Source organism: Dreissena polymorpha, chromosome 1 (genome assembly GCF_020536995.1).
Source record: "Dreissena polymorpha isolate Duluth1 chromosome 1, UMN_Dpol_1.0, whole genome shotgun sequence".
NCBI lineage: Eukaryota > Metazoa > Mollusca > Bivalvia > Myida > Dreissenidae > Dreissena > Dreissena polymorpha.
The window spans coordinates 11,492,950-11,514,770 of NC_068355.1; the positions used below are offsets into that span (position 1 = coordinate 11,492,950).

Here is a 21,821-nt window from a genome sequence, read left to right on the forward strand (position 1 = left end):
TATTCTTTATATGTATAAAGCGAAAGTACATTCTAATGTCAGTCCTTTCACTATCAAGACATCCTGTTATATGCATGAACCATGTCACTCAAAGGTCAAGGTCACAGTGGACACTTTGAGTTTATGCATATTTCCAATAACTTTGTCTCGCATTTTTGGATGTCAAGATAACTTTGAACCAATACTCATACACTGACCATGTCGGTTCCTTCAAGGTCCAGGTCACTGTGGACACTAGAAGTTTGCGCATAGTCATAATATGGTAGTAGTGATAGTAGATGGTTGTTGTTCAATATCATATTTAAAATAGGCTTTATGTAGTATAGCAACAGTTACAAAGGACTGTTTGTAAACGATACTGTTTTTGCTGGTATACCTATCAAGTCTGTCCTCTAAGGCTTTTGTTGGTCTGTCATTTTCTGCTTGTTTGTATGTTTCTACTTTTAACATATTCAATACTTTCGTTTCAGATTTGTGCTTGTCAACACTGAAACCAACAGATGCTTATGTTCGATATTCCCTCATGGAAACGATGGTAAAATTAATTTTTATGATAGTCAATAGTTTATATTGTTTTTTGACTGGAAATTTTCTATATGTTGATTATATGATAAGATTTATTTTTACTTTTTTTCGTTTGTTGATTTTTTTAAGGGCAATATCTCAGATACCATGCAAGATTTCAACATGAAACTTCATGGGTGTATTGATATCAATGAGGAGAAGTGCCATGCTTTAGAACCATAACCCTTCACTTTCTTAAATAAGAGTTATTGCCCTTTGTTGTTTTTGTATGATGGAACTTTTCAGGGCTAAAATCTCAGATATGATATGTCAACATAAAACTTCATGGGTATGTAAAAATCATTCGGAAGAAGTGCCATAAACAAGAACCATAACCCTTCACTTTATCAAATAAAAGTTATTGCCCTTTGTTGTTTTTGTATGATGTAACTTTTCCAAGCTATATCTCAGATACGCTACAAGATTTCAAAATGGGACTTAATTGATTTGTAGATATAAATGAGGAAAATTGCAATTCATAAAAACAATTACGCTACACTTTGTCTTAATTATTACCTATTACCAGTAAATATTTCCCTACCCTTTATGATTATACTGTATATAAAGCGATTTTCACCGATTCATAAACAGTTTATTTGGTGGGGGATATCAATTCAATAAATTTGCTTGTTTTGCTTTGTATTAAGAGTGAGGAGAAATCCATTTTGTTATAATTTTTAGCGAGGCTGTTTTCAGAGAAAACCCAAGCTATTGTCGTAGCCAGCTCGCCGTCCGCCGTAGGCGTCGTGCTAAAACCTTAACATTGGCCATAACTTTTTAAATATTGAAGATAGCACCTTGATATTTGGCATGCATGTGTATCTCATGGAGCTGCACATTTTGAGTGGTAAAATTTCCAGGTGAACATCATCCTTAAAGGTATAGGGTCTAAAAAACAAAGTCAAGGGAAGTAATAAGCTTTAAATGGACATAGTTATCTGACCTGCACACGTATATATTTTTGTTAAATAAATAAAAGCGGCGCAGTAGGCGGCACTGTGTTTCTGACAAACACATTGTGGTAAAAGGTCAAGGTCATCCTTTACGGTCTACGGTAAAAAATACAAATTTAAGGGAAGTAATAAGCTTTTAAAAGGGAGATAATTATTCAATATTGAACATAGCCACTTTATATATTTGGCATGCATGTGTATCTCAGTGAGCTGCACATTTGGAGTGGTCAATCACAGTCACGGTAGTGGCTTTTAATTATTTGCTACTAAAAATAGAGATTTGTTAGAGACAATTATTTTCAAGGGAAGTAATTTATATAATTATAAATCTCATATTATATATTTCCTTACCAAGAATTGAAGTTCTTTTCAAAGTTACTGTACAGATTTATTATTTTGATTATTTATAACTCAAATGATTGATTTGTCAAAGTTTTTTTTAAAATGATATAATTATAATTTCTTTGATGTTCATTACATACCTGTGGACTCATGTCCATAGATACATGATCAACCCTGGCTATGATCTCTTTTAACCCACATGCCTTGGTTGTCAGTGATGTCTGACATGGTCATAATTGACTGTGAGACCCTTCCCCCCCCCCCCCCCCCCCCCCCCCCCCCCCCCGGTTGGATTCAACACAATTCAAGGGAAGTAATAAGCTTTAAAAAGAGAAGATGATTTCTATACCTGCCAAATGATAAATAGCAATTTTATTTCAAAGCGGCGCAATAGGGGGCATTGTGTTTTTGACGAACACATCACTTGATATAATTATCATTTCTTACCTGTTTTAATTTGTGAATGCTAGTTTACATTAAATACCAGTGGACTTATGTCCATACATACATGATGAACTCTGGCTATGATCTCTTTGATAAACCACAGGCCTTGGTTTTCAGTGATGTCTGACTTGGTCATTTTTAACTGTCTACAGACCCCCCCCCCCCCCCCCCCCCCCCCCCCCGGTTGGATTGGACAAAATCCAAGGGAAGTAATAAAGCTTTAAAGGGAGATGATGTCTATACCTGCCAAATGATAAATATAAATTTTATTTCAAAGTGGCATAAGGGGGCATTGTGTTTCTGACAAACACATCTCTTGTTGGGTCACTAGGTCAAAGGTCAAGGTGACCTAAAAAGAAATAAAAAATTGACAAGCTTTTGCAGCCGAGCGTGGCAGCCGTTATGCGGTGCTCTTGTTAAGTAAATCCATTAACAAACAATACCTGTAATGCCCACCCACCCCCCCCATTCAAATCCAGCACACACAACTGATTTGTTCACTTCGGTTTAAAATCCATTTAATCTAATGCATTAAAATGTCTGATAATTATATATTTAGCACTTTTATGCACACTTGACAGCTCTAAGTGAGTTGTTTATTTTGTTGTTTATTTTACTTTTCATTCAATTAACAATTAAGATAATTGAATTAGCAGGATTCACAATTTTCATTTTTTATTCAGGGATTTCAAATGGAAAAAGAATGCTACTAATTACAAGATATATAAGATATAACCAAAGAACATGACTTCTTTTTTATTTCTGATGACTTCTTCTAAATGCCGGTCCATAGATAAGTGATTTCTCCATAAAATTAATCCTGTGCCAACCACTGTGTTTGTATTTTCAGTATATATACTGTGTTCAGGGCATCAGGTATGATAATCATTTCATAAATACTTGTTAATGATTAAAGCTTGAATATTGTTTTGTATGGTGTTTTAAAGATTTTTGCCATATTATTGAAAGCATGTGAATGCTTTAGTTTGTCAGATGGTCATAAAAGCTATACAAAAACTTAAATCATTGAGACTGTATTGTAGATGAAAATCGATAATACATTAAAAACTACAAACAAAAATCTTTCTATATGGAGACATTTTATTAGCCCAAAATTCTCTGGTCCTAGAGCTTTGTTTATCTGTGAAAACCTTTTTATTCCATTAAATACCTTTAGGCCTTCTGAAACATTTGTTTGTTTTCTGGATAGCAACAGTACTTGTGGTCTAACAAGAAAATCTTTCGAATTTTCTCAGATAAAGGATCATGCACGGCCTAAGTGTCCTTTAGGAGAATCAAACCATCAAGACCTCAAGTTGCTGCCCCAATTGCTGAAAGTGGTCGTTTTTAAGACATTTTGTGTTTAGTTTTGTCTGCATACACATTTTATAAGTAAATTGATAGAAATTTTTATCCCCTGGAAAATGAAGATGGATGTAGTCTTTTGCGTTGTTCTTCCGTCAGTCTGTCAGTCCATGTGTGACTTACTTTTCAGGGCTAGATCTCATAAACTATACAAGATGTCAACATGAATCTTTATGGGTGTATAGATATCAATAAGGAAAAGAACCATGCACATGAACCATAACCCTACACTTTCTTAAATAAGAGTTATTGCCCTTTATTGGTGGTGTATGATGTAATTTTTCAGACATGATACAAGATTTCAACATGAACATGGGTTTATAGATATAAATGAGGACGAATGCCATTCACAAAATCCATAACCCTTTACATTCTTGCCCTTCAGTTTTTATGCCCCCGAAAGAGGGCATATAGTGATCGGACTGTCCGTCCTTCCGTCACACTTTGCATTTAGGTTTCGCGTTAAGGTTTCGAAAAATGCTCATAACTTCTATGTCCCTTCACGTAGCAACTTAATATTCGGCATGCATGTGTATCTCATGGAGCTGCACATTTTGAGTGGTGAAAGGTCAAGGTCAAGGTCATCCTTCTAGGTAAAAAAATATGTATCAAAGCGGCGCCGTATGGGGCATTGTGTTTCTGACAAACACATCTCTTGTTTCCATTTACTTCTGAAACCATCAATTAACAAAGTTTATTTGGCAGGGGTGGATATCAATTCAACAAATGTGCTTGTTTTTCATATCGAGTTAAAACTTTTATTTACCATAAATGTATGAAAGATATGCTCTACAGTCCACACATTCCTGAGTAATCTGCCCTTGAAAATTGCGGGCAAAATGTTGCTGGGGTGCTGAAGATGTTTGTTGCAGTCTCTTGTTGTTTATTGCAGATGATCCTTTAGAAGAACATGAGAGGAGGCACATACTGAGGTCTTACTATAAGCATGTGGTGGGGAATTTCTTCTCTTCTAAAGTCGAAGGCAGTGGCAAAGGTACCAGTAGTGTTGTAGACTTTTTGAGAGAAGACACTAGTAAACTGTGTTTAAGAAAACTCCTTTAACATCATGCTTGCAAGATGGAAACCCTGTACTATCTACTATAGCTCTTCAATTTGGTTTCACCTATTGTCCAATTTATTTGTATGCTCTTAGTTCAACTAATCATTAGATAGTTCAAGGTACAAAATATTTTTTGGTTTGTCAACTTAAGTGTTATCTAATTATTAAGACTATAATGCATGATAAAATTCAGCTGCAAAAACTATATGACTGTGAAACTGTAAGCACCACAGATATAGAGCTATGCTTGCCGCATATGGCACAACACGAATGTTTGCATGACACAGGTCAACCAGTCTTAGTCAAATTTAGAATCTTTATATTAAGTTTAGAATTTTCAGTTCAGGTTTTTATAATACATTTGCTGTACAAATATTATATTTTGTACATGTCTTCAGGGTTATTTAATCAGGTGACAAGCAAAAAATGCACATTACACTATTTAACCCTTTCCCACTCGAGGCAAAGAGAAAATGCTATGTGCAAACAGCATAAAACCAGAACAGCCTGTGAGTAACTCGCAGGTTTTATGCTGTTTGCAGCTATCAGTATCTAAGGTTGGAAACGAAGCCTCTAAAACTTGAATCGAATAAGAAAGGTCTTCAATGAAATATAATGTGTAGCAGTGTACGGTATAAGGAGAACTTATACTGCCTTGCTATATGAGCTAGCTCTTATAGCGACGCGGTAGAGTGTCTACCTGATTTGGAACCGGGAGGTCCCGGGTTCGATCCCCATGGTGGTCGGGGAATTTTCTGGCTGGGTTACATTGGCACCCATCGTATAAAACCATGTGTGTCAGACGTCCCACAGATGTCATGGCAATAGGAAATTTGTGGAAAAATTTCACAATTGGAGGGTGTGTGTGTAGCAGGGTACGGTATGAGGAGAACTTATACTGCCTTGCTATATGATCTAGCTTTTATAGCGACGCGGTAGAGTCTCTGTCTGATTTGGAACTGGGAGGTCCCGGGTTTGATTACCATGGTGGTCGGGGAATTTTCTGGCTGGGTTACAATAACTTTCTAAGAGACTACAAACACGTCAGAATACATATATATATGTGGTAACGGGTTATATGGAAGAACAGTCAAGCCCGATGTCTTTGGACAGCCCTTGTATACCTACATCTTATTGCAGATGTTTGCTCTAGTATGGGGAAGTCATGTGTACACTTAACAAATGACTATGATTCACAAGAATGTTGATATTTTTTCAGGTCCCTCAGAGTTCACTCATGTTGCTATGGATACGTACTTGACAACAGACACTCACAAATGTTACGCCATGCTTTCACCACCTCATCAGATTTACGCCTTGTACAAACCCAGTATTCCAACATTTGCCATGAGGTAAGGGAAGTGTGTGTTTTATGTAATAAAAATATATAATATTGATAGTGTCACACGCTTTTGTGTGTGCCTTGAATCATTATTTGTAGCTGGCATGTATTGCAGTTGTAATAATATTGATAATGTCACACGCTTTTTTGTGTGCCTTGAATCATTATTTGTAGCTGGCATGTATTGCAGTTGTAATGAATAGACATTGTTTTTGATCATTACAATCACTTGTGTAAAAATGAGATAGAGACTTTTGTTAGGTTGTTAGTCCTTTCAATTGTTTTTAGCTCTTGAAGCTTGCATAAAAAACAATCATGTTTAATAAAAATGTTTATGTTACTAATTTTGTTATTTGTAAAAATTTATGTTTTTCATTTAGTTTTAATATTTATTTAATTGCAGATCCATCACAGAAAAGACTTTGTTCGCTTTAATAAAAGACAAAGGGGTGCAGTTGTAGTAAATGGAATAGATAAAGGGATGCAGTTGTAGCAAATGGAAAAGACAAAGGGGTGTAGTTGTAGCAAATGAAAAAAGACAAAGGGGTGTAGTTGTAGCAAATGAAAAAAGACAAAGGGGTGTAATTGTAGCAAATGGAAAAGACAAAGGGGTGTAATTGTAGCAAATGGAAAAGACAAAGGGGTGTAATTGTAGCAAATGGAAAAGACAAAGGGGTGTAATTGTAGCAAATGGAAAAGACAAAGGGGTGTAATTGTAGCAAATGGAAAAGACAAAGAGGTGTAATTGTAGCAAATGGAAAAGACAAAGGGTTGCATGTGTAACAAATGGAAAAGACAAAGGGGTGTAATTGTAGCAAATGGAAAAGACAAAGGGTTGCATGTGTAACAAATAGAAAAGACAAGGGTTGCATTTGTAACAAATGGAAAAGACAAAGGGTTGCATGTGTAACAAATGGAAAAGACAAGGGTTGCATGTGTAACAAATGGAAAAGACAAAGGAGTGCAGGTGTAATAAATGGAAAAGACAAAGGAGTGCAGGTGTTGCAAATGTTCAGATTGTACTCAGAATGGGAAAAAATCTTAGGGGCTGCCAAAGAATCTCTGACATTTCAAGACTTTGAAACTACAAGACATAGTGTGGACTGTATTTTGTTTTTTGGTAATATTGTTTCTTTTTTCTCAGAAGAAAAGAAATATGATATGTAGTTCTTTTTGTGCTCTCACAAAACCATTATTTTTGTTATCACTAATGTATTTTGATATGACTCAGTATTTTGTAAAAAAATCTAAAAATTGCAACTCATGTCTTAATTTACAAACTTGACATAGACTATTCATTCATAATTTTGTCTGTACAGAGACTGTTTAAATTCAATTTTGGAAAATGATATATGTTTTTAAAAACAATTCTTAGCAAAGCCTGTATATTATAACTTGTTCAAATAAATTCAAGTTTGTTTAAGTACTTTTAGATTATCATCATATAGCAAGATCATGTCAGCAACTTTATGTTCACATAATTTATAGCTGCTCAATCAGGTTTATGTGAAATGAATCATAAGTGTTTATTAAACTTACAAGCTACTGCTGTTTTGTAGGACTGTTATAATTAAGGATATTATTTGTGCCAAATTGTTTTGAAAGAGTAAGCCATGAGCTGTTGCATTAATGTATCAAAAATGATCTAAAAGGCATGTACTATTGTTATCCGAAGTATTAATGGATCAGTACTGAACATGATCTAAAATACTTGTACTGTTGTTATCCCAAGTATTAATGGATCAGTACTGCACATGAAATAACATAGTAATTGTTATGAGTGTATTTGCATAATGATTGAAGAAAATATCAATTGCAAACTTGTTTCCTAGTGGGAAAGAATCAACATGTGTTTGATTACCTAGCACTACATGTACCTATATAAATCTTTGCAGCAAAGTTAAAACACAATTTTAGTAAAATTTGTCATTATACCCCCATTACCACTGGTAATGGGGGCTATATTGGAGTTACTTTGTTGGTCTGTCGGTCTGTCCCGAAATTTTATCCGATCTTCAACAAACTTGGTCAGAAGATGTATCTAGATGATGTCTAGGTCAAGTTTGAATACGGGTCATGCCAGGTCAAAACCTAGGTCACGGGGTCACTAAGTGTGTTTTTAACTGAAAGTTTGTCCGGACCATAATTATGTCATTTATCGTTAGATTTTAAAATGACTTGGTACATTTGTTCACCATCATTGGACAGTGTGTAGTGTTTTAAAAGTATGTCAATATCTCAAAGGTCAAGGTCCCACTTGGAGTTCAAAGGTCAAATGCTTGTCCAGGCCATAACTTTGTCATTTATTGTGAGATTTAAAAAAATTTGGCAAATTTGTTCAGCATCATTGGAAGGTGTGTCGCACGAAAGAATTACGATGATATCTTCAAGGTCAAGGTCACACTTTGAGTTCAACGATCATTAATGAGCTTGTCTGGGCCATAACTATGTAACTTATTGTAAGATTTTAAAATCATTTGGCACATTTGTTCACAATCATTGGACGGTGTGTTGTGCGAAAGAATTACATTGATATCTCCAAGGTCAATGTCAAACTTAAAGTTCGAAGGTCAAAAATGGCCATAAATGAGCTTGTCTGGGCCATAACTATGTTGTTCATTGTGAGAATTTAAAATCTTTTGGCACATTGGTTCACCATCATTGGACGTTGTGTCGCGAGAAAGAATTACGTCGATATCTCCAAGGTCAAGGTCACACTTTGAGTTCACAGGTCAAAAATGGCCATAAATGAGCTTGTCTGGGCCATATCTTTGTCGTTCATTGTGAGATTTAAAAATCATTTGGCACATATGTTCACCATCATTGGACGGTGTGTGGCGCGAAAGAATTACGTCAAAATCTCGAAGGTCAAGGTCACATTTAGAGTTCAAAGGTCAAAAATGGCCATAAATGAGCTTGTCATGGCCATAAATGTCTTGGTCATTTTGAGATTTTAAAATCATTTGGTACATTTGTTCACCATCATTGGACAATGTGTGTTGTGCAAAAGAATTACGTCTATGTCTCCAAGGTCAAGGTCACACTTTTAGTTCAAAGGTAAAAAATGGCAATAAATGATCTTGTCTGGGCCATAACTATGTCATTCATTGTGAGATTTTAAAATGACTCTGTACATTAATTTTGTTCACAGTCATTGGACGGCGTGTCATGTGAAAGAATTAAAAGAGTTCAAAGGTCAAAATGGCTATAAATGATAATGGCATAATAATTCTTAAAAATCGCCATAAATTAGATTCTCGTTTTGTGAAGACAGCATGCAAAATAGTCTGTGTCAATGCGGCACGTTGGGGTATACGTCATGTCTGTGACAAAGCTCTAGTTTTGTATGTTTTTAATATTTGTATGTCCCCCAGTCTATACGGCGGGTCATATTGTTTTTGCCCTGTTGGTTTGTTTGCGTCAAACTTTAACATCGGACATAACTTTAGCAATATTAAAGATAGCAACTTGATATTTGGCATGCATGTGTATCTCATGGAGGTGCACATTTTTGAGTGGTGAATGGTCAATGTCATCCTTCAAGGTCAAATGTCATATATAAAGGGGGGGGGTCATGTTGTTTTAATAATAAATATGTTCTGGCATAGATGGTTTTATTTCTACTATTAAGAACTTTAAAAACAAGAGGGCCAAGATGGCCTTAGTTCGCTCACCTGAGAGGAGTCGGTTCATTTAATCTTTACCAAATGTCAAACTTGACCTAGATATTGTCCAGACAAACATCCTGGTAAGTTTCATCATTATTTCATCTGCGAGTCATGATCAATGTACCTATAAAGTTTCATGATCCTAGGCGTAAGCATTCTTGAGTTATCATCCGGAAACCATTTTTCTAAGTTGAGTCACCGTGACCTTGACAGCCATTGTGTGTATACGTTTTTTGGCACTGTGACGACCTTTGACCTAGTGACCTGATAATCAAAAGGGGTCATCTGCGAGTCATGATCAATATAACTATGAAGTTTCATGAACCTAGGCATAAGCGTTCTTGAGTTATCATCCAGAAACCATTTTACTATTTCAGGTCACCTTGACCTTTGACCTTGTGACCTGAAAATCAATAGGGGTAATCTGCGAGTCATGATCAATGTATCTATGAAGTTTCATGATCCTAGGCATAAGGGTTCTTGAGTTATCATCCGGAAACCATTTTACTGCTTTGGGTCACCATGACCTTGACCTTTGACCTAGTAACCTGAAAATCAATAGGGGTCATCTGTGAGTCATGATCAATGTATCTATGAAGTTTCATGATCCTAGGCATAAGTGTTCTTGAGTTATCATCCAGAAACCATTTTACTATTTCGGGTCACCATGACCTTGACCTTTGACCTAGTGACCTAAAAATCAATAGGGGTCATCTGCGAGTCATGATCAATGTACCTATGAAGTTTTATGATCCTTGGCATAAGCGTTCTTGAGTTTTCATCCCGAAACCATCTGGTGGACGGACGAACAGACATGAGCAAAATAATATACCCCCTCTTCTTCGAAAGGGGGGGGGGGGGGTGGGCATAATGAGAAAACTGCCCCGCTCCCAGCAGCCATGTTATTCAACTGACCGGAACCATTTTTTAACTCAACTCTCGTATCAAGGAAACAAATGTTCTGTGCAAATTTCATGAAAATTGGGCCAAAAATGTGACTTCTACTGTGTTCACATGTTTTCACTATATACATATAGAGAAAAATGCCCGGCCCACTGGCGGCCATGTTTTTTCACCGATCTCGACCATTTTCGAACACGTCCGAGACATCAATTGAACCAATCTTTTGACCAACTTTCATACTGATTGGGCAAAAATTGTGACTTCTAGAGTGTTTAAAAGGTTTCTCTGTAGCCAAATAAGGAAAACTTCCCCGCCCACTGGCGGCCATGTTTTTCTACTGATCGGAACCACTTTTGAACTCGACCAAGATATCATTAAGACAAACATTTTGACAAAGTTACATGAAGATTGGGCATGAAATGTGACTTCTACAGTGTTTACAAGGTTTTTCTCTTTTTTTTACCTAGTGACCTAGTTTTTGACCCAGCACAACCCAGTTTCGAACTTGGTCAAGATTTCATTGGGACAAAGCTTCTGACCAATTTTCATGAAGATGGGACAAGAAATTCGGCCTCTAGAGTGTTAACGAGCAAATGTTAACGGACGGACGGACGGACATACGACGGACAAAGACCGGTCACAAAAGCTCACCTCAGCAATCAGGTGAGCTAAAAATATTTAGAACTTTTAAAGTTATCGCAGGATCCAGAAAAGTGTGACAGACAGACTGACTGACTGACAGACGTAGTGCAAACCATAAGTCCCCACCGGTGAAACCGGTAGGGGACAATAACTGAACTGAGGCTACACTTTATCGTAGTGAATTGTCATAACAATGTAAGTGAAATAAAAAAAATAAAAAAATAAAGTATCAAGCTTAATATTTCATCCTTTTTATCAATTAATTAAACCTTAGTATAAATTAGTTTCGTAGTCAAGAGTGATATTTTGCATATTTGTGTATCATGTATATTTCCTCTAAGGAAGCATATGCCTAATTTTTTTAATCTGTTATTTTGAGTCCAATGATATAACAAGCAACCCGTTTTAGGGGAAACTAATGCACAGGGATTAACACAATCCCTTATGCACCATGATGATCTGGCTAGTGACCTGGAGCACCAGATAGGTTTAAATGTTCTTAATTTTACCAGCAAAGTTTAAAAAAACTCTGTTGGTAATGTGTTGTTTTTTTTTCTTAATTTATGGAAAAAGCACATATTAATCTTGGTAAGATGCTTTTTTTCTCACTGAGTGGTACCATGCTCAGTGACATAGATGTATTACAGTCCTCAAATTTCATATAATAATTTCTCACCAATATTGCTAATAAGCAAAGTTAATTCTTAAGGACACAATTTTTTATTTTTAACAAGTACAGTAAAGCAAGAATTATTTTGTAACTGATATATGATCCCCAATCCCCTTGGTCAAGTGGTATTACAACTTAAGCAAAGCAAATCTTTTGTGAAAACAGTTTTTTAGTATAAGTTGTGTACAGGATTCAATAGTTCATACCTTTTATATCAATTTAAGTGACATAATTAAGAGGTTTCTTAAAAAATTCCTAGACAGGTCCTTTACTCAAGAGAATGTCTTACTTCAACTTGCTGTAATTTAAAATAACTTAAACAATAAAGACAAAAAATATGAACTAAATGTACTGTATACCCCGTAATTGTTACTGCCTTCAGACATTTTCATAGTGCCAATGTTTTTTTCTGATTTCTTCACAGTAATTAAGGAGAAATAGACAACCAAAATACTACCATTACTACTTATAATAATAATACTAATTATAGTAATAATACTAATTATAACAAGAGCTGTTTGTAAAACATGCATGCCCCCCATATGGGCTGTCAGTTGTAGTGGCAGCCATTGTGTGAATATGTTTTTTGTCACTGTGACTATGACCTTTGACCTAGTGACCTGAAAATCAAAAGGGGGCATCTGCCAGTCATGATCAATGTACCTATGAAGTTTCATGATCCTAGGCCTAATTATTCTTGAGCTATCATCAGGAAACAATTTTACTGTTTCGAGTCACTGTGACCTTGACCTTTGACCTAGTGACCTAAAAATTAATAGGGGTCATCTGCCAGTCATGATCAATAAACCTATGAAGTTTCATGATCCTAGGCGTAAGCATTCTTGAGTTATCATCCGAAAACCATTTTACTGTTTGGAGTCACTGTGACCTTGACCTTGTGACCTGAAAATCAAAAGGGGTCATCTGCCAGTCATGATCAATGTTCCTATGAAGTTTCATGATCCTAGGCATAAGCATTCTCAAGTTATCATCGGAAACCATTTTACTATTTCCAGTCACTGTGACCTTGACCTTTGACCTAGTGACCTGAAAATCAATAGAGGTCATATGCCAGTCATGATCATTGTATCTATAAAGTTTCATGATCCTAGGCCTAAGCATTCTTGAGTTATTATCCGGAAACCATTTTACTTTTTCGATCACTGTGACCTTGACCTTTGACCTAGTGACCTGAAAATCAATAGGGGTCATCTGACAGTCATGATCAATGTACCTATGAAGTTTAATAATCCTAGGCCTAAGCGTTCTTGAGTTATCATCCAGAAACCATCTGGTGGACGGACCGACATGAGCAAAACAATATACCCCCTCTTCTTCGAAGGGGGGCATAATAATACATATAATAATAATTATTATTATTCATGTTATATATATAGTTGTTATTATTGTTACCAGTATCATAATGAGATACTATTTTTAAAGATTTAACAAAACATTTTCAAATTGCAAACAATTCTTATGGATATTTAAGGATACAAATTCATGTATTATATACCTGACATTATAGTTTTAGTATTATGTCAATATTCACACCTATTGTACTGTAAATATTAAATCTATGACAGTATTGCACTGAAAATGTAAGTGATTTAGGTCATTTTCTTATGTGAACATGTACTGTTCCAACTTGGAACAGTACAACGCTGATCATAACAGCTCAACTGAGTTAACAGAAAAATGCCAACTGACCCTTTTTGGCAAAAATTTAAAGAAATTTGTAAAAATTAATATGAACACTTTTTTCATGTTTCCTGTCAAGTTTCATCAAAATAGGATAAAAATAAAATCCTTTAACAAAAAAAGTATTTTCTTATAAAAAAGGAAATTACTGTCAACCAAATGACCAATATACTACTTTGCTTGATCATAGGTCAAAGCTTTCTCAAGATTTTGCTTGGAAATACATTTCCTGTTAGAAAATCCAAAGACCTTGACCTTTAACCAGTTGCAAACTTGCCATTTACCTCTGATTCCTGGAGGAGGGGCATAAAAACATCGAGATTTAAACGTTGATATTTAGTCATTGGAGACTAGATGATGGGTAAAAAATACATGATTGTATATAAAATTTGAGCAAAAAACATAATTTCTATACTTCATATTCAAAACATAAATAACAGTTTGTATAGCAAATTGTTCACAAATTAAGAGTAACATGTACTTGTATTATATTTTTTTTACTAATTATGGAAATGGAAATATATTCAAGCATGTAGCAAATATTGACTTTGTAGAATAACAATAATATAGTCTGGGGGCAGTATTTGCAGTTTTGAATAAGGAGGTTGATATGAAACATCGTCTTTATTGTTAGAGGAAGGCATTTTATATAATTGAAGACTACAAAAATATACACATTTTATTTAACCAAAAAAGAATAAAATGAGTAATGCAGTGTTTAAATGTATATTTTTCGGTCATTTATCAGTTTCGCAATATTTTTTTTGTTAATTAAAAGATAACAATAAATTACAAAATAAAATATGCATGCATTATTATATAGGGTTGATAACAAAAAAAATAAACTGCATACACCGAATTTACATTAAACAAGCACATAAATATATATTAATTCAGCCAAGAGTTCAATTAAATAAATATAAGCAATAACAAACATACACAACCATTTAAAAAAGTTGTATAATTTCCAATGTTAACATATATAAAATATGGATCTATTGGAAAATTAAAAAAACGGCCCTCATCTTCAGAGCAAATGATTTATTCACAATCATTCTAAACTAACAAACAATAACAGCCTTTGATAATACTAGTAAGGCTTTGGATGCAGCCTTTAGCAGTTAACAAAAGGGCCGCACTCTGTAAAAGTGTGTTTAATGCATGTGCATGAAGTGTCGGCCTAGATTAGCCTGTGCAGTTTGCACAGGCTAATCAGTGACAACAATTTCCCCCTTAACTGGAATTTTGTCAAGAACAGTATTCCTTTAAACCAATAAAAGCTGCGCCATGAGCGCATGATACGCCCGTCGTTCGCCAATGAAGTAGTAAGGTAATAAATAACCCTTTGAATCATTTTTTTACTTCAGTTTATTTGTATTTGAATACATGGTTTATTTTATAAGTACATGAGCATGGAAATCACGAAATTTTGACGAACAAAGTCCCATAACTCTGGAACGACAATTCAGAATTCCGTCAAAAACGAAAGGGGATCAGGGTTTATCAATATTAAGATTGTGTTGAAATTTGAAAAAAATCCATCGAAGGATATTTGAGCTACAGTAGGACATTCAATGAAATCACGAAATTTTGACGAACAAAGTCCCATAACTCTGGAACGACAATTCAGAATTCCGTCAAAAACGAAAGGGGATCAGGGTTTATCAATATTAAGATTGTGTTAAAATTTGAAGAAAATCTGTCAAAGGATATTTGACGTAGCGTACGACATTAACAGACGGACGGACGGACGGACGGACGGACGGACAGACGGACGCGGGGTATACCATAATACGTCCCGTCATAGACGGGCGTATAAAAAATCCATCGGGGGATATTTGAGCTACGGTAGGATACATGAACAACAATAACATTTAAGGTCACAGTGACCTTGACCTTAGAATGAATGACCTTGAAATGACCAGTGGTCATCTAAGTGTGCTTGCAAACCTTCATGTCAAGTTTGAAGACTCTATGTCCAAGCATACCAAAGTTATAACAATTTTAACATTTTAACATTTAAGGTCACAGTGACCTTGACCTTCAAATGAATGACATTGAAATGACCAGTGGTCATCTTCTAGTACTGGCCAATCTTTATTTCAAGTTTGAAGACTCTAGGTACAAGCATACCAAAGTTATAACATGAAATAAGAACTTTAACATTTTTACATTCAAGGTCACAGTGACCTTGACCTTCAAATGAATGACCTTGAAATGTCCAGGGGTTACTTACTAGTTCTGGCCAACCTTCATGTCAAGTTTCAAGACTCTAGGTCCAAGCATACCAAAGTTATAACAACTTTAACATTTTTACATTCAAGGTCACAGTGACCTTGACCTTCAAATGAATGACCTTGAAATGTCCAGTGGTTACTTACTAGTTCTGGCCAACCTTCATGTCAAGTTTCAAGACTCTAGGTCCAAGCATACCAAAGTTATAACAACTTTAACATTTTTATATAGCTACAGTAGGACATTCAATGAAATCACGAAATTTTGACGAACAAAGTCCCATAACTCTGGAACGACAATTCAGAATTCCGTCAAAAACGAAAGGGGATCAGGGTTTATCAATATTAAGATTGTGTTAAAATTTGAAGAAAATCTGTCAAAGGATATTTGACGTAGCGTACGACATTAACAGACGGACGGACGGACGGACGGACGGACAGACGGACGCGGGGTATACCATAATACGTCCCGTCATAGACGGGCGTATAAAAAATACAATAAATTATTAAAAGCAAAAAGTGTCGTCAATCATTAGCCTGTGCGGTCTTATCTGGGACAACCCTTTACGCACATGCATTTAACCCCCTTTTTACAGAGTGCAGCCCAAATAGAGATTTAATTCAATCCAATATATACTCTCCCATAATATAACATAGAAAAACATACTATGAACACACATGCAGACATTTTGTACTAGTTTACAGGTTTCAACAACACTCTTTTTCAAATAAACCAACACATACTGTCTCAATTGTAAATAGTACACTTTTAATAAACATCACAAATGTACATAATCAACAATGGAATGTTTAATGAGAACAGTTAGGCACATTTTCTGTTAAATTGAGATGCACAAAAGCCATCATAAAACAAGAACTGCGTTTGTGAAACACAATGCCACCTACTGCGCTTTGAAGTCACCCAGCAGTTATATGAGATAAAACAAGGCCCATAACTAACCCAAAAATTAAGCGAATGGAACGAATTGCATACTTTGTAAGTAATGAAGGTAGACTCAAATACAAAAAATTTGCTCAATATCTGAAAGTGTTAAGTAAACAAGGGCTGTTTGTAAAACATGCATGCCCCCCATATGGGCTGTCAGTTGTAGTGGCAGCCATTGTGTGAGTACGTTTTCTGTCACTGTGACCTTGACCTTTGACCTAGTGACCTGAAAATCAATAGGGGTCATCTGCCAGTCATGATCAATTTACCTATGAAGTTTCATGATCATAGGCCTAATTGTTCTTGAGTTATCATCCGGAAACCATTTTACTTTTTCGAGTCACTGTGACCTTTGACCGAGTGACCTGAAAATCAATAGGGGTCATCTGCCAGTCATGATCAATGTTCCTATGAAGTTTCATGACCCTAGGCGTAAGCATTCTTGAGTTATCATACGGAAAGCATTTTACTATTGCTAGTCACTGTGACCTTGACCTTTGACCTAGTGACCTGAAAATCAATAGGGGTCATCTGCCAGTCATGATCAATGTACCTATGAAGTTTCATGACCCTAGGAGAAAGCATTCTTGAGTTATCCGGAAACCATTTTACTATTTCGAGTCACTGTGACTTTGACCTAGTGACCTGAAAATCAATAGGGGTCATCTGCCAGTCATGATCAATGTACCTATAAAGTTTCATGATCCTAGGCCTAAGCGTTCTTGAGTTATCATCCGGAAACCATTTTACTATTTCGATCACTGTCACCTTGACCTTTGACCTTGTGACCTGAAAATCTATACGGGTCATCTGCCAGTCATGATCAATGTACCTATGAAGTTTCATGATCCTCGGCCTAAGCGTTCTTGAGTTATCATCCGGAAACCATCTGGTGGACGGACCAACCGACAGACCGACATGTGCAAAACAATATACCCCCTCTTTTCGAAGGGGGGCATAAAAACACCAGAAAACCGTTACTATTGAGAAAATTTGTAAGTCCAATGCCCATGACTTCCCCAACAAGAGCCCAAAGGCCCAAAGTCGCTCACCTGAGATAAAAAGAAATGACCTGTTTTTTGCAGCCCAAGATATCAATGGAACAAATGTTCTACCCAAGTTTTATGAAGAATGAACAACAAATGGCCCCCTGGCGGCCATGTTTTTCAACAGACAACCATTTTTGAACTCGTCCAAGATATCATTGGGAGAATTCTCCTGACAAAGTTTCATGAAGATCCAACAATAAATGTGGCGGCTACAGTGTTAACAAGGCAAATACTCATGATGCACAACGGAAGACAGACAATTGACAAAAGGTGATCACAAAAGTTCACCATGAGCAAAAAATATTATGCTCATAAAGATTGTCACCATGTTTGAAGATGATATTATTAAAATTAATTGAGTAAACTAAATCAAGATATGAAAACAACGTTTTCACTCAGCAAGTGCCATCCAGATTGAACTAAAAATGTGACTAAAAATATTCACAATGTTTCACTATAATAAAAAAAAACTATCAACCCCCTGAGAGCCTTGTTTATAAACACTAATGAACTATTTTCAGACTCGCCATGCAATTATATTTCCAATTAAAAAATCAATAAATCCGTTTTAAAACACAAATCTTTGATAATGTGGGTTATTGTATTAAGGAAGCGCACCTCTAATGGGCACATATCCAAATATAATCTAATTAATTATTTTCTTAATTAGCATCATTTCACTGAACTTCATGCAAATTTGTAGGTAGGCTTTCCATGCTTTTTAAAAAAAATATACCGATTTTTTCAAAACCACCCCCACGCTCGGCTTTTGTCCAGTTTATTTTCACCCCTGGGGTATATAAAATGGCCATAATTCATTCAAATTTCCAAATATGGGCATGCAGTTGGTGTGTACAGATGCTGTAAAGGTGTTTAAAGTTTAAACAAGATGAAATAAGTATTCTTTTACAGAATTTTATTTTTTACAAATTTTTATCTATGGAAGAGCGCCATGAAATGTAAGTGATTTCAGCCAAGTAAAAATTGGGTCGGTTAAAAACAAAGTGTCATAAAATTCAAAATAGTATCATTTAAGTCATATTTTAAACTTAGTTTTTATAGAAACACTACATACAGCAAAAATACCAAGAACTAGACAGATTTACCGTTTACTTTTTGAAATAAAAATAAATATGCAACATGCATGGTTCGTATTTTCAACAGTAAATCACCCAATTTTGCCATAACGTTGTTTTGAATTTTAATAATTGAAGAATGTGCATAAAAATTGCTACATATTTAACAATAAATATAGCTTATATGCCATATTAAATCAAATTTAGTTAGAAAATAAATAAAACGCGTCGCAAAAAAGTATACGTCGTCGGCAGGATTCGAACCTGCGCGGGAATATCCCAAAAGATTTCTAGTCTATCGCCTTAACCACTAGGCTACGGCACCTAATAGTAGGCTCTTCAACCTTCGAAGAAATCGCGGGAAATCATTAGAGGTGCGCTACCTTAAACAATAAAACCCAGTTTATTTGAGCAGAAATGTGGACCCTTCAAGGGAGAGTATCTTGAGCATACAAGTATGTTGATGAATAAAGAGTTCTCTCAAATTCCTGATTAAGAGTTACTGCCCATTATATAAATAAAAAGTTCTGAGATCAATTTCTTTCTGGCATTCGATTCCAAGCATTAAACCTACAGAAAAAATGGAAATTAAAAAATCTTCATTAATCTGCAGAGATATATCTTAGTTATATAACAAAAGCATCACAAAATGTCTGGAAGAGGTAAACCAGCAGGAAGGAAGAGGAAAGCTCAGACAAAACTGCCAGAAAATCAGGAAACTAGAGTGTTCACAAGCTTTTTTACTATATAAATATAAGGAAACCCCCCCGCCCCCCCCCCCCCCCCTGGTGGCTATGTTTTTGAGCTCACCTGTCACGAAGTGACATGGTGAGCTTATGTGACCGTGTGATGTCCGGCGTCCGTTGTGTGTGCGTGCGTGCGTCTGTCAACAATTTGTTTTTGTAGACAGTATACTTCACAGTTTTCATCCAATCTTTATGAAATTTGGTCAGAATGTTTATCTTGATAAAATCTGGGATGGGATTGTATTTGGGTCATCTGGGGTCAAAAAATAGTTCACTAGGTCAAAAACTAGGTCACATAATAGGTAAAATAATAGAAAAACCTTGTGTAGACAATAGAGGTCGCAGTTTTCATTCAATCTTCATGAAATTTGGTCAGAATGTTTATCTTAATGAAATCTGGGTTGGGATTGTACTTGGGTCATCTTGGTTGAAAAACTAGGTCACTAGGTCAAATAATAGAAAAACCTTGTGTAGACAATTGAGGTCACAGTTTTTATCCAATCTTCATGAAATTTGGTCAGAATGTTTGTCTTGATGAAATCTGGGTTGGGATTGTATTTTGGTCATCTGGGGTCAAAAACTAGGTCACTAGGTCAAATAATAGAAAAACCTTGTGTAGACAATAGAGGTCACAGTTTTTATCCAATCTTTATAAAATTTGATCAAAATGTTTATCTTGATGAAAACCGTGTTGGGATTGTATTTTGGTCACCTGGGGTCAAAAACTAGGTCAATAGGTCAAATATAAGAAAAACCTTGTGTAGACAAAAAGGTCACAGTTTTCATCCAATATTTATGAAATTTGGTCAGAATGTTTATCTTGATGAAAACTGGGTTGGGATTGTATTTGGTTTGTCAGGTGAGCGATTCAGGGCTATCATGGCCCTCTTGTTTACCGATCCAAACCATTTTCGAACTCAACTGTCGTATCCAGGAAACAAATGTTCTGACCAAATTTCATTAAGAATGGGCAAAAAATGATTGTGTCTTCTAGACTATTCACATGTTTTCACTATATACATATAGAGAAAACTGCCCCACCCCCTGGCAGCCATGTTTTTCCACCCATCATAACCATTTTCAAACTACTCCGAGATATCTATAAAATTCATGTTTAAAAAAAAATTATGATGATTAGGCAAAAAAAGTGACTTCTAGAGTGTTCACAAGCTTTTTTCACTATATAAATATATGGAAAATGTTTTTTTAACCGATCCGAACCATTTTCGAACTCAACCGTCATATCCATAAAACACATGTTCTGACCAAATTTCATGACGATTGGACCAAAAATGTGACTTCTAGAGTGTTCACATGTTTTCACTATATACATATAGAGAAAACTGCCCTGCCCCCTTGGCGGACATGTTTTTTCACCAATCTGGACCATTTTCGAACTCTTTCGAGATATCAATGAAACCAATGTTTTGACCAAGTTTCATGACGATTGGGCAAAAATTGTGACTTCTAGAGTGTTCACAAGGTTTCTCTATAGCCATATAAGGAATACTGCCCCGCCCCCTCAACGAACTCAACCAACATATCATTTAGACAAACATTTTGACAAAGTTACATGAAGATTGGGCATCAAATGTGACTTTTACAGTGTTCACAAGGTTTTTCTTTTTTATTGACCTAGTGACCTAGTTTTTGACCCAGCATGACCCAGTTTTGAACTCAGTCGAGGTATCAATGAGACAAATGTTCTGACCAAGTTTTATGAAGATCGGACAATAAATGTGGCCTCTAGAGTGTTCACAAGGCAAAATGTTGACGGCATACGACGGACATAAAGTGATCACAAAAGCTCACCATGAGCACGTTGTGCTCAGGTGAGCTAAAAATGGACCAAAATAAATTTCCCACACCATCTTTAAGTCATGTACGTAAACTCACATACCAAAAATCAGCGCAATATCTGAAAGTGTTGCCTAAAAAACCTACGGTAAACAATTTATATAAAGTATCTCTAAGTCTAAGGCCCATAACTTCGCCAAAAATTCAATGGACCGGAACACTTTATCTGTTGGTTATGTATTCATGCCAAAAATCAGCTCAATATCTGAAAGCTTTGATTAAAGAAACTCTGGAAAACTGTTATTATAGAGAAAATTTC

General features: G+C 35.6%; 1 protein-coding gene across 5 annotated transcripts in view; it reads left to right on the forward strand.

Annotated features, from left to right (window-relative positions):
* LOC127871071 (protein fuzzy homolog) overlaps window positions 1–9,299 on the forward strand; it is a 48,425-nt gene extending 39,126 nt beyond the window's left edge. For 2 of the 5 annotated variants that reach the window (XM_052413758.1, XM_052413723.1), the window contains exons 8-12: window positions 471–535; window positions 4,561–4,662; window positions 5,948–6,080; window positions 6,474–7,037; window positions 7,070–9,299. In XM_052413758.1, the coding sequence (XP_052269718.1) occupies window positions 471–535; window positions 4,561–4,662; window positions 5,948–6,080; window positions 6,474–6,531 (358 nt within the window). In that variant the 3' untranslated portion in view covers window positions 6,532–7,037; window positions 7,070–9,299. The remainder of the gene's footprint in view (window positions 1–470; window positions 536–4,560; window positions 4,663–5,947; window positions 6,081–6,473; window positions 7,038–7,069) is intronic. The other 3 variants (XM_052413731.1, XM_052413739.1, XM_052413749.1) reach the window with 3 other exon arrangements.
* The last annotated feature ends 12,522 nt before the right edge of the window (window positions 9,300–21,821 follow it).